The following is a 27,628-nucleotide window of genomic DNA, read 5'->3' on the forward strand; positions in this document are numbered from 1 at the left end:
TATATTACAATAGTAAATCAAAAACAAAATGAATTCAGTCAGAAAGAAAGAATAAAAAGCCTTCATTTAAGCTGGAGTGCAGTCAGTGATGAAGAGGAGGTGGCAGCTAAGCTCTGACTCAGTGTCAGAATGTTTAATGTGTGTTTTAGTAAGTGTGTGTGTGTGTGTGTGTGTGTGTTTATCGGTTGAGCAGCAGGCTCGGCAGCGTCTTCAGGTCCATCTGTGGGAGAACCATGAAGGAGTAGAGCAGCAGCCACAGCAGCAGCAGCACACACAGCTCCCAGTTCTCCCTCCACCTGAAAAACACACGTAGAAACAGGCGGAAGAGGTTTGAAAAACTAAGTCAACACAGATTCCCCGAGGACTTGTTAAAAATATCTAAATTTGGAGATAAAAGGTTTTGCAGGCAGAGCTTTACAGGAAACACCTTTTTCAGACTGAAGCAACTTCAGACGCAGCAGAAGGTTTCAAAGTATTATGCTGACGCACATTTCAGCCAGTAACACTGATTCACAGCCGTTTCCCAAATATTTCTAAGTGGTAAGGGTTCCCACTAGTTTTTGTAGATTAGAGTAAAGCCTGAGGATGTTCTTTCCTTGTCAGAGGAAGAATGGAAACAAAGGAGTAGCAGCTGTGTTGGCAAATGCACTCACAAATATAAATATTTTCAAAGCTAATATATTTTTATTACCACAATAATGCAAAGTTTTCCAATATATTACAGACTCAGTAGTAGTTCATTGTTTCTTGGTGGTTTATTTATTCATTTTACTTCTCCCATTTGTAATCTATTTCTCTTTTTGTTGCCTGAACCAGATGCTTCATAGGTTGCTTTTAATTTTAAAAAGTCAGTTAAAAACCAGGGGGAGAGATAGAAGTAAATCTATCCCATCATCATCTTTAATTTATTTCCCATCATAAAGAGAAAATAATTGTGGCAACGTTTAAACTCATCAGAGAATGCTCAGGGTCGGGAACAGGAAAATGAAGCTGGACCACAGGATGATTAAATTCAGATTTAGGATAAAATGGATTGCATTTTTATCCCCAGGTATTTTAGTATTTGAATGCAGTCCAAATGAAATCAGCAGTTCTGATCCATAATCCAAAATGAATTTGATGATTATAGAATTGGACCAAAACATCCCGTAGTTCCCTTTCTCCTGCAACATTTCTGCTCTTTCCTTTCAGCTGCTGCATTTTGTGCAACGCGCTCAGCGCCACTCTGAGCTTACATCTCTTTAAATAGCTGCAGATAAACAGAGTGGTGCAGAATGTAAAAAAGGTGTCCTCACCATAAATCAGAGTCTTCAGCTTCAGCTCTTCTGGGCGCAGCTCTCGGTTTGTCCTGTCAGACGTAAATAATTACTGTTATTTACCATCGATAAGGCGTCAGCCCCCACAGAGGAGAAGCCAGAGGACTGAACTCACCGTGGCGTCTGAGAGGCGACCACCTTTTCTGTGTCGGAGCACCGGAGGGATGTGGATCTCATCTGGTCTGATGGAGTCCATCCTAAAACACAGAATCCATCAGTTCAGGTCGCAGAGCGAGACACATGATAGTGTCAGGAAATCCTGAAACCTTTAATTTGAAGTCTGTTTTATTGACTTCAACGCCCGTCTTGTTTATTTCCCTTCAGAGCTACAGCAGCTCTCAGAGGATTTATTTCACTTCGGCTCAGTTTCAATTAGACTTGTGATACTGGGAAATTCAGTTCACTGTTGTTTCATGTGACAGCTGTTTGGAAGTTTTCAATAAAATCCCCATTCCCTCTGATATATGGATTGTTTTTCAAAAAGTTGCAGATGTAGATTATATATCATTCTTCTTTTATCACTTTATTTAGATTCTAAATCCCCCACACTGCAAAAACACAAAATCTTATCAAGCATTTTTAGTTTAATTTTTAGTGCAAATATCTCATTGCACTTGAAATAAGACAAAATTAACTTAAAAGCAAATCTTCAGCAAGATACAGGAGCTTGTTTTAAGACAGTAATTCCTTAAAATTGATTAGAAAATATTAGTTCCACTGGCAGATTATTTCATTTATAACATGGGAAAAATGGAACACCTACTTTTTCATCAATATTAAGAAATTATTGACATGAAACAAGCTCCTATATCTTGCTAAAAAGTTACTTGTTAGTCAGTTTTGTTTTATTTTATGTGTACTAAAATATTTGAACTAAAAACTATATCAAAACTACATGGAAAGATTTTGTATTTCTGCAGTGCACCTAAAATAAAATTACCCAACCATCAGGCACTCAACATCCTTTAAGACACGTGTGTCAAACTCAAGGCTCGTGGGCCAAATCCAGCCCGCCGTAGCTTGTAATGTGGCCCTCTAGACTGTAGAGGAACTCATAAATAGATTCAACATTACAATGCGGAGCTTAAATGTTATTTTAATCAAATCAAGCAGTTTTATCTGTTTACTGCCAAATTACATCAATCAGACCCTCATATTTTTCTCAGAAATTCATGCAAAATCCTCAAACTTTTGGGGAATGGCAAAAATTGTCAAAAATATTGGGTTTAAACAGGTGAGGCTAACTCCCACCTGCAGGTGGCAGTGTTTTTTACTTTTACTACACTGGTGCCTCAACTGTACTTGATGTCAAGTTATTGTCTGTGATTGATGTGCCGAATAAAAAATGGCACATTTACCATCACAAATACACACAAATATCTAAAGATTTCTTGCAAGTATTTCTAAATTAGAACTAAAAATGTACTCATCAATTGCAGTTTGTTAATGGGTTTTATCAGTACATTCTGGAACAACCAGCCCTTTGAGGACATTCATGCATTCTGATGCAGACTGAATCCCTTTCAAGGACTACAGAACCCAAAAGGCTGCAGCTGAAACATGACAGAGTCAGAAAAAGAGGTCTGATGTCTGAGCCTGCAGGATTACAAACACGAATCCAACTGAAGAACAGGAACCCAGTTAATCTGTGATGTAAGAATTAATTGAAGCACATTAGCGTCTATAATCCTCGCCTCCTGTCTTTAAGCTGCAGTGATTCATTCCTGCAGCCCTCTCAGATACATTTCTGGGAACTTGTGAGCAGACAGAGAGGATTTGGGTCAGAACGGTCCCACTGCTGTCCCTCGGGTCTGGTCTGGTTCTCACAGTACCAGAATAGAAGCCCTACCTCAGAGAGCTTGCTTTGCTGTCTGCTTCTGAATCATCATCGGCCTGCGGAGCGCCGATCGTCACTCCGCACATCACACACTGCTCCTGGGATAGAGGCGAGTCAGGAGGCGTCTGATTGGTTAAAACAAGTTAAGATGCCTTTAGCAAAACAATAAAACAGTCAGAAGGAATCATAGAGCAAATCAGAACAAATCAGAGGAAATAACTTGTATTCGAAATCTTCTAATCAATAATATCAAAAAGATGGTTGGTTTATTTCTGTTTTCTTTTCTGTCAGACTCAGTAAGTCCACTGTGTTACCAAACTAACTCAAAGCTCCTGGTGCAACATCGCCACACCCACATAGAGCCATTTACATACATTTGAATTTGGTCCAGCAGTTAAACAAACTGGAAAGATGACCTGATCATTTATATCATTTGTAGAATAATAAAACTAGGGTTGAAATGATTAATCTGATTTATCGTGATGAATCGATTACTGAAATAATCGTCAATGAATTTAGCAATTGATTAACTGGAGTACACAGACTCATAAACAAGGACATTTCCAGAAAATGCAACAAACTGTCAACAGTAATCAATCCAAAACTGCACAAAAATATATATATATTTAGGATTTAAAAAAAAACAAACAAAAAAAACATTATCTGTAAGTTTTATCCAAAACTCTTGAAGTTGCATAGTTTTAGCTTCATCTGGTTCAAATTCTGTAAACCAAATGATTCCAATTATTAATAATTTATCCCAAAAGTAATCAACAAATTACATTGTATCGATTTTAAGCCAAGCAGAAAGGGCTGAGTTTTCATATGTTGATGTTAAACGTATTTTTTAGCTAGAAATGATCAAAGATTCACTGGAGGAATGTTTTATTGTATTTTAGACCATAAAACGTTTATTATATTAGTTAAAACAGGAAAATAATTTTATGTTTTTTGCATCTTACAATATATTTCTAATATTGTATAAAAAAACATAATAAAAAAATTGCAGAATGTGACAATTATTTAAATATTTATCCAATTAATTTAACCAATTAATCACCAGAATAGCTGATAACTCTAATAGTTGTTAGCTGCAGGCTAAAATAAAACATTTGTTTTCTTTGAATGCTTCTGACATACAGAATCTCTTTAAGATTTAAGGAACAACATGATCCATTATTTGATTCAGAAATAAAAAGAAATCTTACTCGATCCTGCTCTCCTCCACTCAGGAAGTCCACCTGTGGGTCCTCTGGTCTGTCTGAAGGTGGCGCTGGTTGGAGAGCGGAGACGCTCAGAACCGAAGGCCACCTCTGCATGTCAGAGTCAGAAAGTTCTGGAGGAATGGACTCCTCTTTGTCCGGGTAGAACAGATCCATGGGTTCAATCCGGTCACCGACCAGCTCCTCTGTTGGGGAACGTCTGTCGAAGTGAGACGGCAGCGGCTCCAAGTTTCTTGGTAAATCTGCTGGTGGAGAACACGGCGTCCCTATCTGACCGTTCAGCTTCTGAGGATCTGCATCCAGAATGTTCTGGAAGCCATCAAACGAGTCCAGGAGATTCTGTGGGCTGTCCTCCGTCTCCCTTTCAGTCAGTGTGTCCCAGTGTCCATCAGACGGACTCTTCCCGTCTCCGTCAGGTTCCTCATGCTGGCTGTCACATCCATCTACCTGGGAATCGTAACCAGGAAGCCCTTCCTCCCGTTTCCTGTTATCATCGTAGTCACCTTCTGGGTGAGTCCCATCCTGGTCACCTGGTTCATTTAAAGACTCACTTTCTGGTTCCGTCATTGGTTTATTGTTCTCTGGTATCAAACTGGACAGGATCTCTGGAGGTTCTTGTCCATCAGCCTCACTGCAAACGATGCTTGGTGGATCCGGACCTTGAGAACTCTGGATCTCTGAGTTTCTCTGCTGATCTTCATGTTCGTCTTGATCAGGTATTCCTGGGTAAGGTTCTGTCTCTTCGTCCGGTTCCTCTGGCTCACTGGTAATGGAGATCAGAGGAATGTTCAGACTTGGTTTGACTGAATGTTTATTTGAGGTTTCTGAGCTGCTGGCCTCCTCACACTGAGAAAAGTCTCTTAAAATATCTTGGCCTTCAACAGATGAGTCATTCCCTTCATTAAAACTCTTTGACATATCGTGCAGCTCCTCTAATTCATCCTGTAGAGCTGAATCAGTTTCCTCTGGCGGCGTCTGCTCAGGAGGAAACTGTCCATCCTGGTGACTTCCTTCTCCATCCTGTTTAATCAGAGGGATCTCTTCAGGTGGTTCAGTGGAAAAGAAAGGCTCAAACTGGTTCAACTGATCTGATTTCTCAAGATCTCCAGCATCAAAGCTGTCCAGTCCTGTTTCACACACCCTGTCCAAAGGTTCTTGGTCTTTGATAACTGCGTCCTGTTGCACTGGGATTTCATCCATACTCATAAGTTTGGTTTCTTCAAGATCAGCTGCCAAGTTTGGTTTATGGTTTAGAGTCACAGTGTTTTCCTGTTTCTCTTCCTCTTGGTTTCTCTCGGTCTGCACATCGATTATGTCCAGAGAGCTCATCCCTTCATCGATGTATGTCTCAATAATGGATTCATCCGGAGCCCGGTCCTCAACGGAGGAGATAAATCCCTCATCGTAAGGCATTACCTCCACCGGCGTGGCCCGGTAAACATCCCAGGCCGACCCGCTGTCACATAAAGAGCTGTCACTGCGACTCTCACAGAACCGGTCCGGATTCAGCTCACCCTCCATCCAGGAGTCCGGAGAGTTGATGGCAGAGTCTCCAATCAGCGACTCTGGTACTGATGAGGGTGAGTGAGTGAAGGACTGCTGAGGGGAACCAAAGTCCTGCAGGACGTCGCTGCCGGTCTCTCTGCTGGAGACGTCTTCGGCATGGGGAGGGTCTGATAAAATGTCGTCGCTGGACCACGATCGAGCCGCAGTCACCCTGAGCCGCGGCTCCAGGACGCTTCTGTCCTCCGACACTGAGGAGATCAGGAGTTTGGGTGGAGGTTGGGTGGAGTCCTTCTGGAACATGTAGGAACGCTGCTTCACTCTGCTGCGATGGGCTCCGTTCCTCATGTGCTCCGAGTCAACGTCACGCAAGTTGAGTCTGCCCATGGAGACGCTTCGTTCAATCACCTGGGAGGGCTCCTCGGACTGTGAGGGAAACACAGACATTCAGAAGTTTTCTTCTGTCACAATCAGAACCTGTCAGGATCGATAGTAACATTTTGTTACCTCCTGTGTGCCGGGAAAGTGCTCCAGGAACTGGGAAACATATATGATGATGGACTGCTCATCCGGAGCATTTATAGTCACGTCTACACAAGAAAAAAAAAACAATCAGTTTTATCCTCTAAGTTTGTCCACACAACAAGGAATCTGACCTAGAATCTACTTTGCCCTCATTTTAATTATAAATACATGAAAAGACTTGCTGGGGATTAAAAGGTATTTTTGTAAATATGGAAACATAATTCATTAGTAGTTCATACTGTAAGTTTCCATCAAAGACACAAACTGGGAGAAGAAACTGTCTGTTTTTGCAAATAGTGCTATATAGCGTCGACTTGAAGGTGAAAGTCTAAACAGTTTGTGTCCAAGATGTGTGGGGTCTGCAGATACCTGGACCAAGAAAAGGTGAGCCCTGAGAACTTAGGAGAACTTTGCAGAATGCATACGAAATAACAGGTGTCTCTCTTTTTTAAAAAACTAATTTGTCTGTTTCAATTTAAATTTCTACAATGAAAGTTATCTGCATCCTTCACAATAATCAATAATCTATTGTACCTTACACATAATATTTTACCGCACCCTATTTTTTTTAATTAAACCTAACACTTTCCTTTACCTTTCCCATCAACATTCTAGCCACTTTTTTAAAAATGGAGCCTAAATTATTACTAAGTATCTACTTAAAGACCATTAATATCAAACAATTAGTCAAGCTCAATTATTTGAAGTACTGGAAACATTAATGATGCTGCATATTACCAATAACCAGGAATTTACTATCAGGTACTGAAAAAGTGTGAAAACCTTTTAAGAATCTTTGCATATGTAACATATGCACCATCTTATCTCTCATCAAACTTCCTGATCGAACCGGTTTTTTGATGCACCAGTAAAATATTCCTGTTTCTGTATCAGCAGATGGAGACACAACAGCACAAAGGTTAAAATAATAGCAAACTGGTTTTGTTTCCAGTGAAAAATAAACTGATATGGCTCCAAATAAGATCAATCTATCACCAGGATGCATGTTTGACTGAATGATGACCTTTTCAATTGATGGCTAAACTTGTCTTACTTTACTGCTCTGATTGGTTAAATTTCCTTCCAGCTTTGACCAATCACGAAACAGTTTCAACCTTTTGTTTTCTGCTCTTGTTTTAAGGAGGTTTTTATTGAAGCCAGTCTAGTGAAAAGTGGAAATCTATTTTCAGACTTCTGGATTTTTGCCCTTTAAATACAACCTACTGATTTCTGAGAAAGCTACTGCAACTCCCCTCATTACAAAAATACAAAATCTTACAAATCTTACATTTTTGGTCTAGTATCTAGTGAAAATATCTTATAACACTTGAAAAAGTGCATTTTCAACAAGATACAGGAGATGATTTTAAGTCAATAATGCCTTAATATTGATTTTAAAAAAGGACTAGTTCCACTGGCAGATTATTTCGCTTAAAATAAGACCTTTTCCTACGATATAAATGAAAAAATCTGTCATTTTTCTTAAAACAAGCTCCTTTAAATTGCAGAAAAGTTACCTGTATGTTAGTTTTGTCTTTATTTAAGTGTACTAAGACATTTGCACTAGAAACTACACCAAAAATACTTAACATTTTGTGTTTTTGCAGTGTCATCCGACTACAAAAACACTGCGCAGTGCCAACAAGTTGATGGATTCAAGCCTTCTTTATTTAGGTTGTTATCGTGTAAATCTCATAAACACAGAGCTGCTTGAGTAAGTTAAACCTGTTTCATTGTTCTTTTCACACTAAATTAAACCATGAATGGAAAAGCTTTCTGATTATGTTTAGTTGCCTTCAGTGAGACAGACCAACAGGTTTAAAACATTAGTAAACTCTGCGGGTGTAATGTGACTGAGCCTGTTTTTATCCTTGTTTGGTGTTTGATTCCATCTTATCAGAACATCAGGAATGTGTCACAGCGTCAGCAGCAAGCAGCGCCTGAGTCACGGATCAAATATGTGAAGCTGTGATTGATTTTTACCCTCAGGCTCCAGCAGTCGCGGTATTCCCAAACTGTAGTGAGCTATCCTGAAGGCGTCCTCCAGGTTCTCTCTGGGAGTCCTCAGCAGGGCCTTCCTCATGTCCACCAGGCTGGAGTCGATGGACTTAATGACGGCCAGGAAGGCCAGACCACTGGTCCAGCTTTTCCCAAAGTCCTGCACGGCCACGCCGTACCTACGAGACCACAACAGATCAGTTCACACTCAGTTTCATCATCGCTCTGGGTTTTATTCTGCTTTAAAGGTTTACAGCCAACACACTTCCGGGTTCTCCTCTGGATCCACTGCAGCAGCTTCTTGATGGCCTTGCTGTTCTCCCTCATGGTGGTGGCTGCAGACTGTCGCTCCTCTGACGGCGTGCTGCTGAAGGACGTGTCGGAGTCCGAGCTGGTGGGGATGGATGACAAGCTGGACGAGGAGGGAAACTGGCTCCGGATGTTTCCCGTCAGCTCTTTGATCTTAGTGAAGATGGAGAAGTTCGATTAGCTTTAATGATTGTCAAATGTGAACTATTTTTCTCCCACCTAACTGGGAACAACAGCTCAGAGGAGGAGAATGTAATGAAGATGCTGAGGAAGACAGGAAGTACCTGGAAGAAGAGGATGATGTTCCAGATGAGTCCAAGGATGATGGAGGAGTTTCCATCGGCGATGTCGACTGCATCGATGCTGACCAGCTTCACCTAGAAGAACACATAAATCCATCTTTAACAAACCAGCCGATCAGACAGGAATCAGCTCAACCACAGCCGACCCTCTGAGAGACTCACGTTTCTCTCCTCCAGGAAGGACAGCACCTTGGCGATGTTGTTGAGTCGGAAAATCCGATGGGCGGACTTCTTGAATCCGTGGAGCTACGAGACGGAAAAAGAGGGCTGTTACACAGCTGGTCAGGACATCATGAGTTTACATGCAAAGGATTAAAAACATGAAAGTCTGACCAGTTTGCAGCCGGACAGCTCCTCGAGCAGAGCCATGAGGACGTATCCATCCTGGATGTCCTGGAACAGATCCTGGATCTGCAGCGGCGGGTCACACTGTGGACAGGCAAAGTTTTATTCAGGATTTAATGTCAAACCTGAACATCTCATATTATATCTACCCTCATCTCTTTCCAAAACATTTCAAGTGGAAAACCAGCTCGACTGTTGTTTGAATTCAATAAACTCACTTTTCTTCAGAGGATAAATATGCTTTATGTTTTATATCCAGGTTGAATCTTCATGTCGAAGGTTTTTGCGATTTTGCCTAAACAGGGTTGATTAGTTACAAGCTTCCCTTAGTTAATGAAGCAGCAAATTAACAGACGAGTCAAAAAAGGCAATTTGCAGAAAGAACAACACCTTTGATTGTAAGTATGTTCCACCCAGAAGAGTTTTTGCTTTAACCACTGCAAATTTTGTTTAAAATATCTCCTATGAAGCACCTTTAGCTACCAATCATTAACTGGTTAATCCAAAAAATAATCAACAGATCAGCCTTAAACTGTAGTGACAGAAGTCAAAGAGAAAGGAATTGGCTTTTCACATGCTGATGTTTTAGATGCAGATTCATCCCTTGCTACAAATGATCAAGTGTACGTTAAAAGAATGCTGTATTATTGCATTTTAGGCAAAAAAAATAAATTCTTTAAGAAAAAAGAACTGAATAAAATATCCAAACTCAGAGCAGATGGTGTTATGCAGAAATTATGTAACTGAGGAACTATGATGACATAGTTTTGACTTGTCTAAGCTGCAGGTCACAACTCTGCAGACCGAAATCCTCCATTAGTCTGGTTTTAAGACTGAATAATTAAACATCATAGCTGCAGATGGATCAGGTTCCATTAAATCTTCCTGCTCAGAAACCTGCAGAAGTATCTACTGGAGCAGCTCTGAAGATAAACAAGGTAAGGCAATGATGGATGCAGATTATCTCTGCATCAGAGAGAGGAGTCTGAGAAACTGAGCCCTGACATGAACCTGCTGGGGCCTGGAGGCCGTTTGGGGTAGTAGGGGGGTTGAGGAGCTGGAACGTTCCAAGATGGCTGAAAACAAATGTTTGATTGTTTAATTAGTGGGTCAGAGCTCTGACAGCAGGCCAGATACACAGAGGGAGAGAAGAGAGGATTATTGTGTCACGGGAGACAAAAGAGACAATCAGACGCTGAGACTGGCTGTTCACAAACTGAACTGAAGACAGAGACTGCAGAGGCTGGAGCTGCAGTAATAATAGCAACAGAGCACAATGCAAAACAAAACAACACAACAAATGCACCCAAAAGAGACAGACACTAACTGTGGACGGTGGCTGCAGAGAATCAATACAGCAAACGGTTCATAACTCCACAGCCTGTCAGCAGGCAGCATCACTTTCACTTCACTGATTCTGTTTCCTCTGAACCCTTATTCAGAGCAGAACTGGCTGTTTCTCTGCATGACGTAAGAAAATGTGGTGGCAGCTCATCCAGCTAATCATGTCTGTTTATTACCTACTGGATTGTTTGCTTTACTGATTTATGCTTTTAATACATTTAATTAAATTTTATTGCTGCAATCCGTTTAATGCAGGAGTTTCCAGGATCAACTTGCATTCATGTGAAAATGGAAAAACTGTGGGAGCCGGTCTTTGTTTGCATGGCTGCATATTTTACTGTGATTTATTGATTTTTACATTACATTTGGCTTGCAATCTTATCAGGGTTTACATCTACAACAACATAAAAACCCAATGTATAAGATACCAATTGTTACATTGATTATCAAGATTACATTTCAAAACAAAGTAACTGACATATTAAATAAAAGAAGCAAGTACTAGTAACAAAATGAAGAGAAAATGTGATTCAGTATCAGCTTTGCTGGCCAAGATTTGACTTCTTAGCGTTTATACATTAAGACTAAATTTATAAACTTCAGAAGAAAGAAAGGATAAAGAAACATGTGAATGTATATTTTTTATCGTTTTTATAAAGAGAAAAAGAAAAGGCAGGTTGTAGTCATGCAAATATATTTATTTTGTCTCACAGTGGAGTAGCTAATGACTAAGGCTGTAAAGTGTTCATTGTTTTCAGCAGAGAAATTATGATGTGTGTACAAAAACCACAAAATAACATTAAATGATACTTCCTCCATTTTCCCACAGATGAGTTTAAAATGCATGAGTCCATATAAACTCCAGAGCAATCGGTGAAATGGTTCTCTTGAAGTTAAATGGATATTTTAAGGAAAAGGTTCAGTACTGAAGGAACAAAAAATGTAACAAAGGATGTGAGCTGAGCCATATAAAGTTTTCATTGTTGCAATTCTAACAGTTTTTAATCACATTAAACCAAGACAGAACTGCACATTTCTTTTTTTAAGAATATTCCTTCTCCGTTTGAACACACAGAAATATGTTGCAATTATCCTGCAATGCCCACAGCCGACGTTCACACGTCAACAATTTAATCCTGCTGGTTTTCTGGCTCAAAATAGGAAGTGATGTCATTCCAGGAATCAAGTTTTGACCTTAGTTCAACTGAGTTTAGACAACATGACACCTGAAGACATTTTAAAAGACAAACTGATACAAATTATGTCCATAATAAAATCAGTCCAACTATACAGACTTTCCAATCTTTCAGACCTAAATCTTGTTTTTATTGCTCAGAGTTGACAAAATATTGTTGAATAGGTAAAAAAAAAGTATTTTCTTCTCTTTTTTCCCTTCTTTTTTTGGCCCACAAGTTCTTTTGACTTTATGATTTTGGCTCATGTGAAAAAGAGCTTGGATGGCCACACTCCAACGTTTAATTGCGAACTTAACAGCAATCCCTCATTCTAAACAGTAAATCCTACTTTTTAAATAGGAACAAGCCTCCATCAGAATGAGTATGAATGGCCGCCCACTGCAGCCAGCTGGGGGTTTCAGAAGACAGACACAAAAAACATACAGATGCACTGATCCATGGGAATCCTGAGGCAAGTCAAGCCCAGCATATAAGTTTGGACTTTGTTAAATAAATAAGTCGGAGCCAATTTATTTGGACCAATTCGGGACAATGTTGCAGTGTTTAATGAATAACTGTGCCCACATCCCTGTAACTCCTGCTGCCTCCATCCAGACAGTCTTTGTTCAGCTCTGGGTCAGAAACAATGTTCTGTTGTGACTCTATTGGACTCTGTGCTTACAGTTAAAATAAAAGGTCAAACTTGGTCAGTATAAATGATTAAAGTGTCCAGAATGATGGAGGTTTAAATGACCCAGCATGACATTAGTATCTGAATCTATAAACATAATCTGATTATTGATTATCCTGAACACGAGCTAATTGAAGTTAATGACGTCTGAACAGCAGAAATAGATTTTTACCTTGTTAATGTCAGCATGTAAACAATCATATGTACAGTTAATAAGAAAACATGGAGAGTTATTTTGTTTAACCCTCATTTATTTGCTACAAAGTGTTAAACACAAACTTCGCATTTTTCCTGTAGATAATTCTCTATTTTACCTGTTTGTGTTAATTTTAGTTTATCGTCTAAAGCTCTAAAATTCGCCCCTTTCAGCAAAGATGAAGACTTTCTACTTTTAACTTTGGCAAAATTATCACAGATGTCGTAAAAAGACAAATTTAAATAGAAAATATTAGCAACAGCAGCAGTTATTTGTCTTTAAATAAGCACACTTTTTATCAATACCTGTCTAGAAACATTTACTCAAAAACTGACTTTGCTGCAAACTAATCTATTTCTAATTAATTTATTGAACTTGGCTAAATACAGGAAGTGTTTTCAGCATAAGAGTGACCCAAATCCTGATTTTATAGGTCAAAATCAACAAAATGTATATAAGTTTTGGATCTACAACAACAAATCTGACTACTTTATCTGTTTAATTGTACCGCACACTTTAGCCAAAATATCAGTTGTTTTTGGTGATTTTCTTCTGTGTGATAAAATATTTGGACCATCTCCTTTTCCCGCTGATGCCTGCAGCCTCTAACCTGCAGCTGATCTCACTTTGCATGTTTGCATATTCACATTTTCAAAGATCAGACCATAAAACACAAATGGGCTGCAGGTGTCGAGTTACAGCTGACACAGCATGAATGGGTCATGTTCAGCAGTTTCTCATTATGATGTCCATACAGGAGCTCCAGGCTCCCACGCCCCCACGTCAGAAGAAAGGGGGCGCTCTCACATAAACGCTGACGCTTCGGGACAGTTGAACATAAAACAAACTTTCCCTGAGGAGGAGATGGAACAGACCTTCTCTAAATGCAGGTTCATCCATCGTGTGAAGGTCCTCTTCTGCACCACCTCTCTTTCCACTGAAACACACAAACAGGGAAAGGATAAGAGGCTGCAGAAATGTGGAGACAACACAGAGATCGTAACATTAAACAGACTTATAATCGATTCCTGTTCCGCTCACGTCTTTTTTAAGAAACGTACAAATTGGATAATTTCCCTGCATCACTCAGAGACAGGATGTTTACAACTGTAGCCGCTCGCTGACTCATTTTTTTACGACATTATTAGAGATAAATTGGTTGATTTCTATTCATAGCTCAGTGTTTCACTCTAAACATAGATAAACAGCAATAAAATATAACAGAAGAGGTGAAGTCATGCAGAAACTAATAAATGTTGCATCTGAGAGATGAAAACTGTCTTTATTTGATGTTTTTTAAAGAGAAAATCAAACTTCCAGTAATAAACTCCTTCTGACCTGATGCACTTAAGCACTATGTAGCAAGATAATTAAATTATTCATTTTTAACTGCAGAAAAAAGCAGGAGGAGCATTTCAGAGGATTTTAATTTCATGCTTCTTGAGAGAAATTCAGTGTTTTTTAACAGCAGAAGGTGTAAACGTATTAACATGTTTGTGCGTCAGTGGGTTGTCACATTTAATGATGCCAGATGCTCACACACTTCAAACCAGCATCATTTACACCAGTTCTGGAAGCAGGAATGGGACAAAGTTCAAGGACACCAGTGGAAGACGTTTGTGAAAATGTGCTGAAAACATTTGACTCTAGTCATAAAGGGATGTAAACCTTGATCAAATTCTATAAAGAAAAATATCCCTCTCATTTTCTGCTATTTAGCAAAGAGAAAACTTTGGCAATCATAACTGACCTTAAAAAGTAAAAGTTTAGTCTGATTTAAAGTCAGACTGATAAAAAAAAAAGATACTGCATGTCCCTTTATTTAGTTTATGTAAATATCTGGCATACCACATGAGTTTTATCAAATCACTAAGAGTTAAAATTTGAGCTTCCTTCAAACAGCAGATGATCAGAAACAGATGTCGTCTTTCATCTCTGCTGCTGACGGAGTTGCTTCAGGACAAACTGCATAATCACAGCAAAGTTTATGTTTCAGCTCTAACCTAAAATCTGTGTTTACGGATCCTGGGATACAGGATGCTTTTCTTTTTTAATCCCTCTCAAAGCGGGGAACCTGATGCTGAACAGAGCAGGAAATGATGGGAGGAGCTCTGAAGCGTTACCATGGCAGCAGTCAGCTGTTACTCATTTTTATGTCCTGAATGACTCAGCCCCACCCCCTCCTGCACACAACAGGTAATGAGAGCTGCGGTTTCTGTAACGATGTTAACAGCATCCTGAACAGAAGACGATCTACTCCAGTGTGAAGGCGCGAGGACGGAGCCGCAGGGCGGCTGACGAATGTCACAGATGAAACCAGGAGAGACTTCAGAGATTCTGCTTCCTTTGAAACCAGAAACATGCAAACCAGAACCTCAACAGATCCAGGTTTTTAAATGGAAGAACCAAAATATCCAACAATTTGCAGGAAGAGATCCAACTTCCTGGTTTTGTTGAAATGCCCATCAGTTTTAACTGTGAGAACATTCAGAGATCTTTCTTTCTTTTTTTTTAACTTTTTTTAACAACCAACCCACTTTTCACTAATCTGACCTGAATTCAACTCCAGTTACGCCTCAAAGGTCAGAAAGAAATCTATCACAGCATGTTTTCTTTTTACACAAAAGACAGAAAAACAAATCAAGTCAACACTCAAAAGTTAAAAAACAAAGCAACACTGCAGAGTTTGAATTTACATGTGGAGAATCTCAGGAATGGTTTCTAGGAAATATTTCTGTTTGTGATGCAGTGAAGCCCAAATTTTACATACTCTGTGACATTTGACTTCCAGTCTCAGTAACAGTGGTAAGAATTTGAACTTGTTGAGGTCTAATGTGGTTTTTTTATTACTTATAGACTCAGACTGCAGCCCATCCTTTGCAACACAGATATAAAGACTGGAATGTGAGACTTCGCCTACTTTTCCTTTAAGCTGCAGCTTAAAACATGGTTGGTCAGTAATCCAACCATGTTTGGATTACAAAACACCGTTTAGAAATTTCCTACTAAATTTCTGTTAGCATTTTGTGACTGATATTGTGCAGAAAGATATTAGCACTTTGATGTAGGTATCTTAAAATAGGTTTACCCAAACTTACAGTGTTTTTGTTTGCTGTTTATATTGTTTTTATGACATTGTATTGATTATGTGGTTTTATGTGTTGTATTTGTTTCATGGAACTATGGATGGAAATAAAATGTTGCTAAATTTTGTGCATTTACTTCACTATATTGTATGGTCATTAATATGCACTGTTCTGTTCAAATAAAAACCCATTAAATTCAAGAAGTTCAGAAAATAATGACTTTGTATTTAGGCTGCACTTCAAGTTATTTAATCTGGAGAAAGATTTCTAATTAATGGTGTTTGTGTAGAGACAAGAACAAGTCAGACCTTTAGGTTTTTCATAGGGAATAAATAATCTATTATAAACAAACATGATGAAACAGCATCTTAGCAGGTCAGATTTATATGAAATGTAACTCTATGCTGATTCTGTGAAGCCTGCAGAAACCAGGTGCATGAAGGTTTCTAAAGCAGCAGGTTAGCCAAGCCTCCGCTGAGCATGTTTTGATTAAAACAGGACACAGTCAGACCAAATGTAATGTTCCTGCTCAGAAACACGTGATGTCTCTGCTTCATCTCACAGATAAGGCTTAGTGTGAACCTGAGAGCTGCTGCTGCTCATTTGTTTGCCATGCAAACATCAGAGTACACATTTCTTTACAGCGCAGCTTTTACAGCTCAGAAACCGAACAAAGCAGGAGGCGACAAACCGGGAGCAGGAAAAGATCCAGAGGTTCAGACTTCTGCACATCCTGACCTCTGGGTTAGTCAGAGTTAATACAACAAACATGTCAGGCCCTGCAGAGACTGCACTCCATGTTTGTTTGTGTTATCAGATCCGATAATGGAAGCTATTTATTAGCCCTCGGGCAGGAACAGGTGCAGCTCTACAGCAGCAACTCAGAGCCGTCAGTCACATCAACAACCTGACCCTGATCAGTTCAAATGAGTGAATCCTTACTTTAATCTGATGAAACACGAGTTCATGTAATTAAACAGCAGAAATCCAGCCAGCTGTTCCCTAACAGACTGTTTAATGAGTCTGACTGTGAGCTAACGACACGAGTCGGAGTCTTCCCAACGTTGTTAACCTTCAAAGAGCCCTACACTGCAAAAAACACCAAATCTAAACAATGTGTGTTTGGTCTAGTTTCTACTGCAAATATCCTCGTTCACTTGAATTAAGACAAAACTACCTTACAAGTAAGGAGATGTAGGAGCAAGTAACATTTCAGCAAGATAAGGAACTTTTTAAGTAAAAAGTTAATTGATGAAAAAGTGCTGGTTCCACTGGCAGATTATTTCACTTATAACACGACGTTTTTCACGTGCTATAACTCCAAATAATCCAGCTGAACTAGTATTTTTTTCATCAACATTAAGAAATGACTGACTGTAAATAAGCTCCTATCTCTTGCTGGAAAGTTACTTGTAAGTTAGTTTTGTCTCATTTCAAGTGTACAAAGATATTTTCACTAAGACAAAAATACTTTGTGATATTTTGTGTTTTTGCAGTGTAAACATCTGATTCTGGTCTAAACACAACCATGCCCACTGATTCCAGTTTATGCAGCGCTGAGGTGTGATTTCTCCCTAAATACAGTCTCTGTGAGCCACGTTTCACCCTGACGTCTCTGATTACAGGGCTCTTCCTCCTCGTTCCTGCCTACACGAGGACAATCTGACTCCCAGCCGCAGAGTTTCTCCTCCCGGGTGCCAATTAGAGCCGAGCAGCCGACTTCTTCCTGACGTCCTCCCACACGGAGACAAACCGAGCCTGAACACTGACTCAGAGATGAAAGATGACGAGCGACGCCGCTGAGAAGCGATCAGAGCGGAGGTGTGAATGTGGCTGCAGGAGTCGCAGGAAGAGCTGCGGCGATGGTAAAATATTCATGAGGGATGGGGTGATGGTGGGGGTGGGGGGGGTGTTCCTGAACACTGCAGTGCTGCGTCGCCTCGATTATGTAAGATCACAGTTCACAGGGAGGCTGAGAGTCTTCATCACTCCATCTGCTCACATGTTCCACCGAGTTTCATCAACCGCTATCAGAGAACAAGTTTCACTGAAATAATCATGTTATAAACATGACGAAGTCTAAATCAGAGGCGTTTAAGTTGCTACTTCCCTCCCATCACTCCCACACCTCATACTGGTTTCTAACTCCACGGCCTGTCACTTCATTCAGTATCACGCTGAATGTGATGCTCCTGAGTCAGACTCTCTGTATCTGGAGAATATATGAATGCAAAGCTTGTATTTCTAATCAGATCTACTCAAAGCCTCTTGATTCCCTGTTTATTATATAGTTTTCCAAAGCCCTGATTTGTAAATATCTCCAAATTGAATTGTTATATTGATGCTCTGCTGGTAATCAATCAACTCAATTTGTTTGCCTGGTTTCAGAGAACTTTATAGAATTTCTTCCAAGCGGAGAACCTGCACTACAGAAACCCACATTTTTGGGTACATTTGTTTAATTTCTAGTGCAAATATCTTACATTATATCTTACAAATAAGACAAAAATAGCTTACAAGTAACTTTTCAGTAAAACATGAGAGATTATTTTAAGTCAAAATTGGTTAAATATTGAATATTCAGAGACATAAATCTGTTCAAGAGCCACTTCAGAGTCCCGAATATCCCAAAATTTATTTTTGTTCCTGAAAAAAAAAAATCTGGGTAGCTAAAAAAAGCAGAGCAGAAAAACCAGACAGAAACATGAACGTAACGGTGCTTAAGAATTATAGAAAACTTGGAAAGAAGGACAGATGAGGATATACAGACAGAAAGATAAACTGATGTTAAACTGATCAGAGTCGGACGGAGCCAGTTTCACTCCAGCAGCCGGTCAGTCATTAACAGAATCGATCAGCCGCTTCCATCGCTGTGCGCGTTTCAGTGCGGAAACATTGATGTGACACACTTTTAGCTCTTTAACCTCAGCTTATCAAATGGGTTCAGATCAGTTTGTGTCAAACAGAACGTCTACAGAGAAACATCTGGAGCTGCATCTTCCTCCCTAGTTTAAAACCCGACTCCTGTTCTCTGAATCGGTGCTCAGAGTTCAGTGAGCTGATAACACAAACTGTGCTGGAGGTCTTTGACATGTCGTTCCCTCTCAGAGTCTCTGCAGTGGCTTTTTGTGGAGGTCAGGTTGTGGCTCCATCCTGTCAGCTGACAGCAGCTTCACTCTGTAGCTGCACGCTCCAAGTTAATCCTGATTGTGTTTTAATGGATCCTTATCAGCACCATAAACCGGCTCAGGAGTCCTGCAGCAGAACCATAAACACCTGAAGCATCAGCAGGAAGCGGAGCCGAACGCCAGACGGATGACAGAAACTTCCAGAGTCGTAATTAGAGGCAACATGTGGGAGAAATGTTATGTTTCAGTTTTATCTCACAGAGATGTTCCAATTAAAAACCACATCTAATTCATCAAACGCTGAGATCAAAAACCTAGACAACTTTCAGATTTAATTCATGAATGAAAAACTCTGATTTTGCAGAAATAATCTGAAAATAAAATCTAAAGATCAGACTGAACCTTCAGGAAAACCCTGGACTGTCCTCCGTCTGCTGATGTTCTGTTCCTTTCACTTTATCAGACAGGAAACAAGTTAATGAACCTGACGTGTCTCCATGAAGCAGCACAGAAACAAAGCCGAGCTGCTTCAGCCCAATTTCAGTCACCGTAAGGTAACCGTTTGATCCGTCACATCAGATCAGGTCAGATAGGAGTGAGAGCTCCGCGGCTAAAATCATCCTGCAGATTATCAAAAAGCAGCAGCAGCAGCAGCAGCAGCAGCTCGTTACAGCGATTAAACGGGGAAACTCCGAGATACAAAGGGATCAGCTCCAGACTGACGCTCTAAGGTGAACTTCCTCTGAAACACAAAGTGAGCCGTTCAGGCTGAGATGAAGCAGAGCAGGTAGTGAAGGTTTATATAAGCTGCAGGTAAGACTCAGAGCATTTCCTCAAAAACACAGCAAGGGAAGAAACCACTTCAGTTAGCCGAAAAAAGTCTAAAAGTTCAGTTTCAGAGTCAGAGGTATGTGGGAGCACTGATCAATCTTTTGATAACGAATGCAATTTTCTGATTTCCTTCAAGGTCTCATCATTTTGACTCACTAGGATATGTTTCCTAGGTATGAAGAGAAGAAAATGCTGAAATTTCCTTAAGTTTGTAAAAAAAAAAAAAAACAGGAATTACAAGATTACAGAATCAAAAGGAAATTGGCCTGTAGTTGTTTTGTTGCCACATCTGTAGTCAGTATTACGGCTGAGCGACAGAGTCGATTTATTGAGCTTTGCCACATGTATAAAGTTACAGCATTTCAACTATTTATTCCCTTTGCAACCATTGTCCATCTGCATCCAATTTGCTCTAAGTTTAGTTTCTCGTTGGTTCCTGAACACATCACTCCTCCCCTGCAGGATATTTCAGAGTGAGGCGACTTTTTACCAAGTGAGTCGATGAAGCATGGTGACATGATAGAAGTGCAAAACCAGCACCGCAGGAGTTGCTGAGTTTTGATGATTAGTTTGTAAAGGAAAACAGCTCTGGAAGAAGGAGTTCTGATAAATGAACAAGCATTAAGTAAACCTAGACAGGAGATTTCTGTTCAATTTAACAATGGTGCAGCTACTCTGACAAAAGGATGACAAACTTTACCAATACTGTCACCATCCAAGGTTTGTGTCCTGATTTTCACAGTTTTTAGCCAATCTGTTGCATTTTCCAGTCACGTTGTACAGTATTTATTTATTACAAGTATTAATTTTCAAAATGGGAGATTTTTATAACATCTTTTGGCCTCATCTTTGCTCTGCTGCCTCTTTGGGTCAGGATTCCTATGGAACAGGTTTTAAATTGACTCATAAATCGCTTTAAGCACTGATCATTTCAGAGTTCCTTTGTACATTATACTGTTTTTTTATTTTAAACCTAAAGACTAAATGTAAAAAAAAAAAATTAAACCTAAAATGTGAAATCTTGTTCCTGAGCATTTAGACCAATAAATCCTCTACCAAACTGTGTCAGCTGTTTTTATGTAGTTGTTTTGTGTGTTAATGTTGTGGCCTTGCCTCGGTTTAGCCTCTGCGGGGTCTGATTATTGGTCAGAGGGGTTTGCATTTGCATTATGACTTTCTTTTGCAGATATATTTGTCAGTCTAATGAACAGCAGTGGGTCTGCATGATGGGGCAAGTTGGCTGCACTTTACAACTGTTTCTGCATGTTTGGACATGTGGATGCATTGCAGCTTTGTTTTGAAACTGAAGTTGTTAAAAAAACTAATTTGTTGTTGGATTTTCTGGTAAAGCAATTTCAAATGTTGTTGTTTTGGTCCTGCTGTTGGAAGAAAAATTCACAGTTCATAGCTGCATTGAAGCTTTCCAAATTATTAGAGATAAAGCACGACTTTTAAACACTGATATAAATCATGTTTCACAATGATAACATATCAGGATATTAATTTGAACTGCAAGTTCCAATGCAAAGCAGCTACGTCATAAAAAAACAGTTTACTTCAAATGCAGATGGAACCCAGTTAAACACTGAATCTGATGAATAAACGTCCAGGTAAGTGTGAACCTGACCATATGCTTTCTCTTTTTTATCCCACAGCACCTGAACTCAGCAGCTACACACCGGCAGAAACGCAGCAGAGCCGACACAGAAGGTTTTCATTTGTTTCTGGCTTTTAACTGAACTGAAAAAGAAAAAAAAAACTTTTTCAAAGCCTAAACGGAAATTAAATTTCAGCCGAGAACAAAAAGTGATTACAAAAAAAGCACAATGCCATAAAATCTTCACCTGAACTGCACAAAAACAGAGACATGAAGACTCATCGCTTCCTCGTAGCGTTGGCAGGTTTTTCTGTCAAAGACACGCAGTGATGGACAGACAGCAGAAGAGGAGTAAGGCTTAATAAAAGAACAATTAAGATGTCTTGTCAAGATGTTGTCATGGAAACAAATAAAAGTATGAAACATTGACAAGAAGTGCTCAGAGACGCTTTGCCATGTATTTTCAAAGACTAAGCCCTGACCGAGCTTCATGTGTGTGTGTGTGTGTGTGTGTGTGTGTGTGTGCACTCAGGCCTTATTGAAACCACCTGCTTCTCATAAAAAGCAGCATTCCAGTCCAGCCGTGAGCTCAGCGTCCTGACATCAGACACAAAGAGACCAGTGACCTTTCTGAGAGGGCCGAGGTATTTTTAGGGTAGGAAATCAGGAAATGAAGTCACCATCACAAACTCAGCACACTTTATTCCTCTGAAGGTCCACCAGGCCGCAGCAGTTCGGGTCAGAATCCAGCCTGACGACAACAGAACCAGTTTAACCTGAAGAGGCTCTTCACTCGAGCCGTTTTAAAACTGAATCAAGTTGTTTCAGATGAAGTTCTGAACTTTCTGTCTGATCAAAGATCAATACTTCCAACAGTCTTAGCCCGATTTGAGCAGAATTGAACAATGCAGAACCACAAACAGTAGTCCGAAAGAGGTGAGGTAATCACAGTTGTGTTGTCATAGATTTTTTCTGCACATGCTCAGACAGTTTGACTGAACTCTGCAGGAATCCTGACACGTTTCTGCTTGGACACGTATGACGGGCAGAGGATTCACACAGACGGCAGAAACAAAACCAAAACTCAGTGTTCCTGCCTCTGAATCTGATGAACATGATCTTCCTTTTCAGAGGAACAGGCCACCAACCGAGGCTCCACATGGAGGATCGGGTTCTGGACAGAACGACACAAAGCTGAGAAGAAACAAACTCAAAGAGCTGCAGGAGAATTTCAAATCAGAGGGAATATGTCTGTTTTATTACACCGTTAACTGCCCAGCCTATTCATCACCATGTTGCGCTTATCCAAAGGTCGGTGCAGTCTTAAACGACTGTTATTCATCCAAACTCAGATAAATAGTGATAAGACTTGTAAAAGCACAGTGTTAAAGTCAAAATGTGAATGAAGTGTTGGTTCTAATTCGGATCTGACAGCAGAGAGGAAGAGGAGCAAATGATGAAGTAGTGCGTGTGAGTGGGAGAGGTTCTGCTTCAAGGTTATTTTTACCACCATCAGTGAAATTCTTCTAAACAGGAAAAAAATTCAGCTAAAAAGAGCCTTTTATGAAGCATAAACCCTTTAAGGAAGCAATGTCAAATCATAAAGCGTATCTAAAAAAGCAGCATAGCAACTCCTCTAAGGTTGTACTATAACAATGTCTAAACTTCTATAAAAACATAACATAATACCCCCTACGGATATAATGTAACAATGTAATAACTCTTCTGGGAGACAATGTAGCAAATCCTTTAAGAAGAAACTAAAAATGTAACAATTCCTCTAAAAATGTAAGAACTCCTCTACAGTAGGAATGAAATTATGTAACAGCTTCTCCAAACGAAGCTGTTACATTGTAACCTTCCCTTCTAGAAGGTTACAACAAATTACTGTCTTTAAAGAACTAATTAAACAATCTGAAAACTCCTCTATGCTGAAAACCAACCTTTTAAAGAAATAATGTATCAAAGTAAAAAAAAAAGACCAAAGAAAACCTTTTAACATCCTGTTTTATAAATTACTGCACCAACTTAACAAAAGAAAATAAAACATACAATGGTGACAACTTCTCTGAGGAGACAATGCAACAAACTGACAGAATAACAACTTCTCAAGAATTCATCTGACAAATTCTTTAAGAAACAGTGTAATATATCCTTTTTGAAAACAATGCAACAACTCATCTAAATATATAATGCAAAAAAAAATCCTTAAAGGAACAAAATGTAATGACATCCATGTTATAATAACCCTAAACTTTACACACAATACAGACAATAAGTCAGTTAGAGATGACTTGGAAATAAACACGCAGGTGAACCAAGGATCAGATTTACTGAACTGATAAAAGTATCAAAAACAGGTCAAAAGATACAGATCTGTATCAGAAAAAGAAAAAAAAATCAAACCAGTCTGAGTTCATGAAGTTCGACAGAAACATGAGGAGCCACAGTCGACTCACACTCCACTGTGCATCTATTCCATCATGTTTTTGTTTTCTAATTATGTTTTGCTTTTTTATTTCAGCATCGTTTCCTCCTACCTAAGTAATTAATATCAGGCAGTCATTAAAGCGGTTTCACACACCATCGGTTAGCTCACAGAGAAATGAGGCAGCAAGTATCAGGTATGAGATTCACTTTAACTGCCTGCTTAAGAGAAAAAAACAACACTGTTTATCCCTGTGATTAGTTGCAGACTTAAAACCTGTAGTTATTTTTTCTCCTAGACAATAATCTGGTGAAACCGTGAGCATCAAATTATTCGTGAATGGCACTAATATCTTTATGAAAAAATGTTATACTGCATGAATGTTTCTCCTGATAGACCTTATCTGAACATTACGCAGCGTGAGCTTCGGTTTGGATGCTGAACGCTCCTCCAGTTTCTGCAGCTTTGGAGGTGGGAGGCAGATCTGTGTGGGATGTGTCATGCGTTCAGCTCTGATCTTTTCCTCGACTCGTTGTGTTATGCAACAATCCCCCGGTCGGTGTTCTCGCTGCTTCCACTCATCAGATGCTTCAGCCCACAGAGCTGCAGAGACACTGCGAGGAGCCGTCCAGAACCCGAGTTCTCAGGAACAGATCGGGGATGTTTGGATCAAACGGGCCTGGAATCTGACGCTTTTCCATTGAAAAACACTGATTACAAACAGGGCTGACATCCAAAGCTCAATCTGAAACAAACTGCAGGATCTATTTGCTTCAGCACTTGAAGAAACCAACTAATCCATCAAACTAGATCCAGATTTTCACCTGATAATAAGTAACCTGTCAAATCCTCAATTTACAGCTTGAAGCAACAAAAATTATATACAGTCAGAACCATAATCAGTACTGACCGATCAAAGATGTTGTTTCATCACTTCATGGTGATGCTTAACACATCACTGTGCAGAGAAAGCACAAGTGATGAGATCAATATACAGATTCCTGCACCATAAACCAGTCAATAACCCAATGCTGCAGACAAAATAAAGCTTTGTTGCAGATCTTGCACAGAGAATCAAATCCACATTTATGGCATTGTAAATGTGCCTCTACTTCTTTATTTATGAAGTAAAACCCACAACATACTGAGGCATCAAATTTAATGTCTGGGAGTCATTTTGATTTTAATAAGAAATGGAAAAGTCTTTGTTCTTAAGCTCTGAGAAGTGATTTTTATTCAGTGGGTGCTGAATCAACCAGGAGATGAACAACAGACTGAACACAGACTGGACTACTGAAGAGTTGCGGCAAAGTAAACACAGGAACTGCTAGCTGATTAACGGATGACGCAGAGCGAGTTTGGCTCAAAAGTACAGCTTTGGTCATATAATACAGATGTTGGATTTGCAGCTAAATCTGACTAAATATGTTGTTTAGGCAACACCTGACAAAACGTCTTCACACACCTTGCCTGCTTTTTTTCCCTTTTTGTCATGTTACAAACACAAACTTCAACACATTTTATTCAAATTATATGTAAATTGTTCTCAAAATATTGTAAAAAAAAAAAAAATCAAAAAGGTAAATGTGATACCTCACAATAAAATCCAGTGAAACCAGTGACTTTCTAAAGTCCTAATTGGTAAGCAAACTAATTAGGTTGTTATCCCATATCTCTATAGAACTATTTAGTATTAAATTCCTGTAAAGTACACAGAGTTTTATGGTTGTAACATTAACAAAATGTTAAATGTGGTCAGGCTGTTACAACCACATCTCCTTACTCTGATTTTTTTTTTTATTCTCCCGTTTCAAACTTTTCTCTCTGGTGATTCAACATGTAAGAACAGCAAAAATAGCAGTGCAGACAATATCTATAAGTTATATAAATAGGACATTCTTCAGCTGATTTTGTTTCAAATTCAATAATTTTATTACAGAAACATTTTAAAGTGGAGTTTCCACCTGAATGTCCTACTTTTTTTTAATTCTGACAACAAATGTAGGAAGATTTATGAATGAGAAACACTTAATTAGGAAATTGGCCAAATTCCAAATTATGCAAAATGATGTAATATCAATTGGCTGAGACTAGACTGCACTAAATAGGACATCATGACCCACACTTACATACAAAAGGTATTTAGAAGAAATAAGCCGTGTTAACCTGGAGAGAGAGAAAAGCACCAAACATGTTCAGGAGAATTATGAAACACGTCAGTCCAGATTTTCTGCATAGTTTGAACTTTACGGGTTGAAGTCTGAGGCGGCGTTGGGGTCGGGGTGAAACTCCAGCCTTCAACACGCAGCTTGGCTCAGGTAACGTCCACAAACAAGACGTCGGATCAAAGAAAGTTCTTTGTTATGCTGCCTGACTCCAGATTGATCCCTCTGTTATCTCTAAGATGATCCAACTTTCTATGATTCAGGACTGTGTGAAAGCTCAGTTTGTATGTTTCCATAGCAACAGTTGCTCAGTGTAACACTCATCAAAGCAAAGCGTGTTGTGTTTTCTCTGAAGCAAACTTCATCCCTGCCAACGTTGGAGTGTTATTTTTTAATAAAGAAATCAGATTCCTGAGTTTTTTTCCCCTCCTTACTCAGCCTCTGATCAGAAAGGATGGAGTCTCTGCAGGTTAAACACGTCTAAAATTATCAGGATTTATTTAAGTTGCCACAGAGAAGAGATAAAATGAGATTTCAGTTAAAGTTTCAAATCAGTTTGTGTTTGTCGGGCCACCGTGAAAAAACAAGGCGGTGCAGTCATTCATGGAAACAAACCTGTCAGCTGCACCTGACAGCTGTTAACCTAAACCCTGAAAATCAGCTCACCTAACAAATATTTTATGCTGAAAGGACCACAGCTTTATTTTTGAAAGAACCTGACATTGTTTATTAAGTTAATGAGGCCTAGATGAAATATTTACTCTTATCTAAATAAGATTTTATGCTTCATACTGAAGCAAAATACTATAATGAATAAATTTTATAAAAGAATTAACCTGATGGGTCGATTACATCAAACTATTGTTAAAATAAATATTAATAATGATGTTTAATTTATTAAATAGGAGCTTCTGCTGCTTCTGTTTTATTCTGTTTTATTATAAGTATTGAATTATTTTTGTTCTCCGAGTTTTGATTCCTAAAACTAAACCTCATGTAAATATAGTCCCTCCGCCCATGCGCTGCGGAGGGATACTTTCAGTCCACGCTGGTGGTCTCATATCGATCTATAGCTTATAAATTAGTAAACAGGTCACGTGCAGCGGATTATTGTTGTGGGACCCTGGTGGTTTATGGTGGCCCTGGTCCCGGCCTGGTTCTCTGATCTGGACCCGCAGGGGGAGGGAGCTCAGTCTGGAAGAATGACCAGAACTCCTCCATCACTGGGCCGAACCTCCAAACTTTGTCACGCACGGTGCACGGGGAGCTGCGCGCTCCTCAGGAGGAGGAGGCGGCTCCTGGAGCTCCGCCGCTCCTCTTGTTTGGTCCCCCTGCTCCATCCTGAACTAAACTTCCCCATGCACGCTCTCCACTGTCCCGGTACCGACCCAGATCCTCCTACCTTGCAGGTTCTGCACTCGGATGTCGCTGATCTGTCCGATAAACTCCTCCCGCTCGAACCAGTCCTCCCAGCGGTGTCCAGCCATCCGGACAGCGCTTTGGGAATCCGGGAGGGACACGGAGCTCCGCGGCCGCAGGAGGCTGCAGTCTGGTATCCGGCCGGCCCACAGAGACACAGTGGACCGCTCACATCAGCACACCCGCATCCCTGCTCCACACTGCGGCTTC

General features: G+C 39.7%; 1 protein-coding gene across 2 annotated transcripts; it reads right to left on the reverse strand.

Annotated features, from left to right (window-relative positions):
- Positions 1 to 4: 4 nt before the first annotated feature.
- On the reverse strand, positions 5 to 27,628 carry clmna (calmin a). 2 transcript variants are annotated; one of them, XM_016671998.1, is made up of 13 exons: positions 27,402 to 27,628; positions 13,640 to 13,701; positions 9,347 to 9,442; positions 9,176 to 9,259; positions 8,996 to 9,088; positions 8,668 to 8,864; positions 8,388 to 8,581; positions 6,387 to 6,469; positions 4,362 to 6,305; positions 3,166 to 3,278; positions 1,432 to 1,498; positions 1,296 to 1,348; positions 5 to 296 (listed from the first exon to the last, which is right to left on the reverse strand). In XM_016671998.1, the coding sequence occupies exons 1-13, from the start codon at positions 27,484 to 27,486 to the stop codon at positions 179 to 181; spliced, it is 3,189 nt and encodes a 1,062-aa protein (XP_016527484.1). In that variant the 5' UTR covers positions 27,487 to 27,628; the 3' UTR covers positions 5 to 178. The 2 variants fall into 2 exon arrangements, with proteins under 2 accessions (XP_016527484.1, XP_007553168.1); XM_007553106.2 differs by having other exon boundaries at positions 1,432 to 1,513.

Source organism: Poecilia formosa, unplaced genomic scaffold, assembly GCF_000485575.1.
Source record: "Poecilia formosa unplaced genomic scaffold, Poecilia_formosa-5.1.2 Scaffold54, whole genome shotgun sequence".
NCBI lineage: Eukaryota > Metazoa > Chordata > Actinopteri > Cyprinodontiformes > Poeciliidae > Poecilia > Poecilia formosa.

Coding starts and splice junctions, on each gene's coding strand:
- clmna (XM_007553106.2), bottom strand. CDS start 27,486: ATGGCTGGACACCGCTGGGAGGACTGGTTCGAGCGGGAGGAGTTTATC. Junction 13,702..27,401: donor CCGAGTGCAGAACCTGCAAG/GTAGGAGGATCT, acceptor TGTGTGTTTCAG/TGGAAAGAGAGGTGGTGCAG. Junction 6,306..6,386: donor ACTTTCCCGGCACACAGGAG/GTAACAAAATGT, acceptor TTTCCCTCACAG/TCCGAGGAGCCCTCCCAGGT.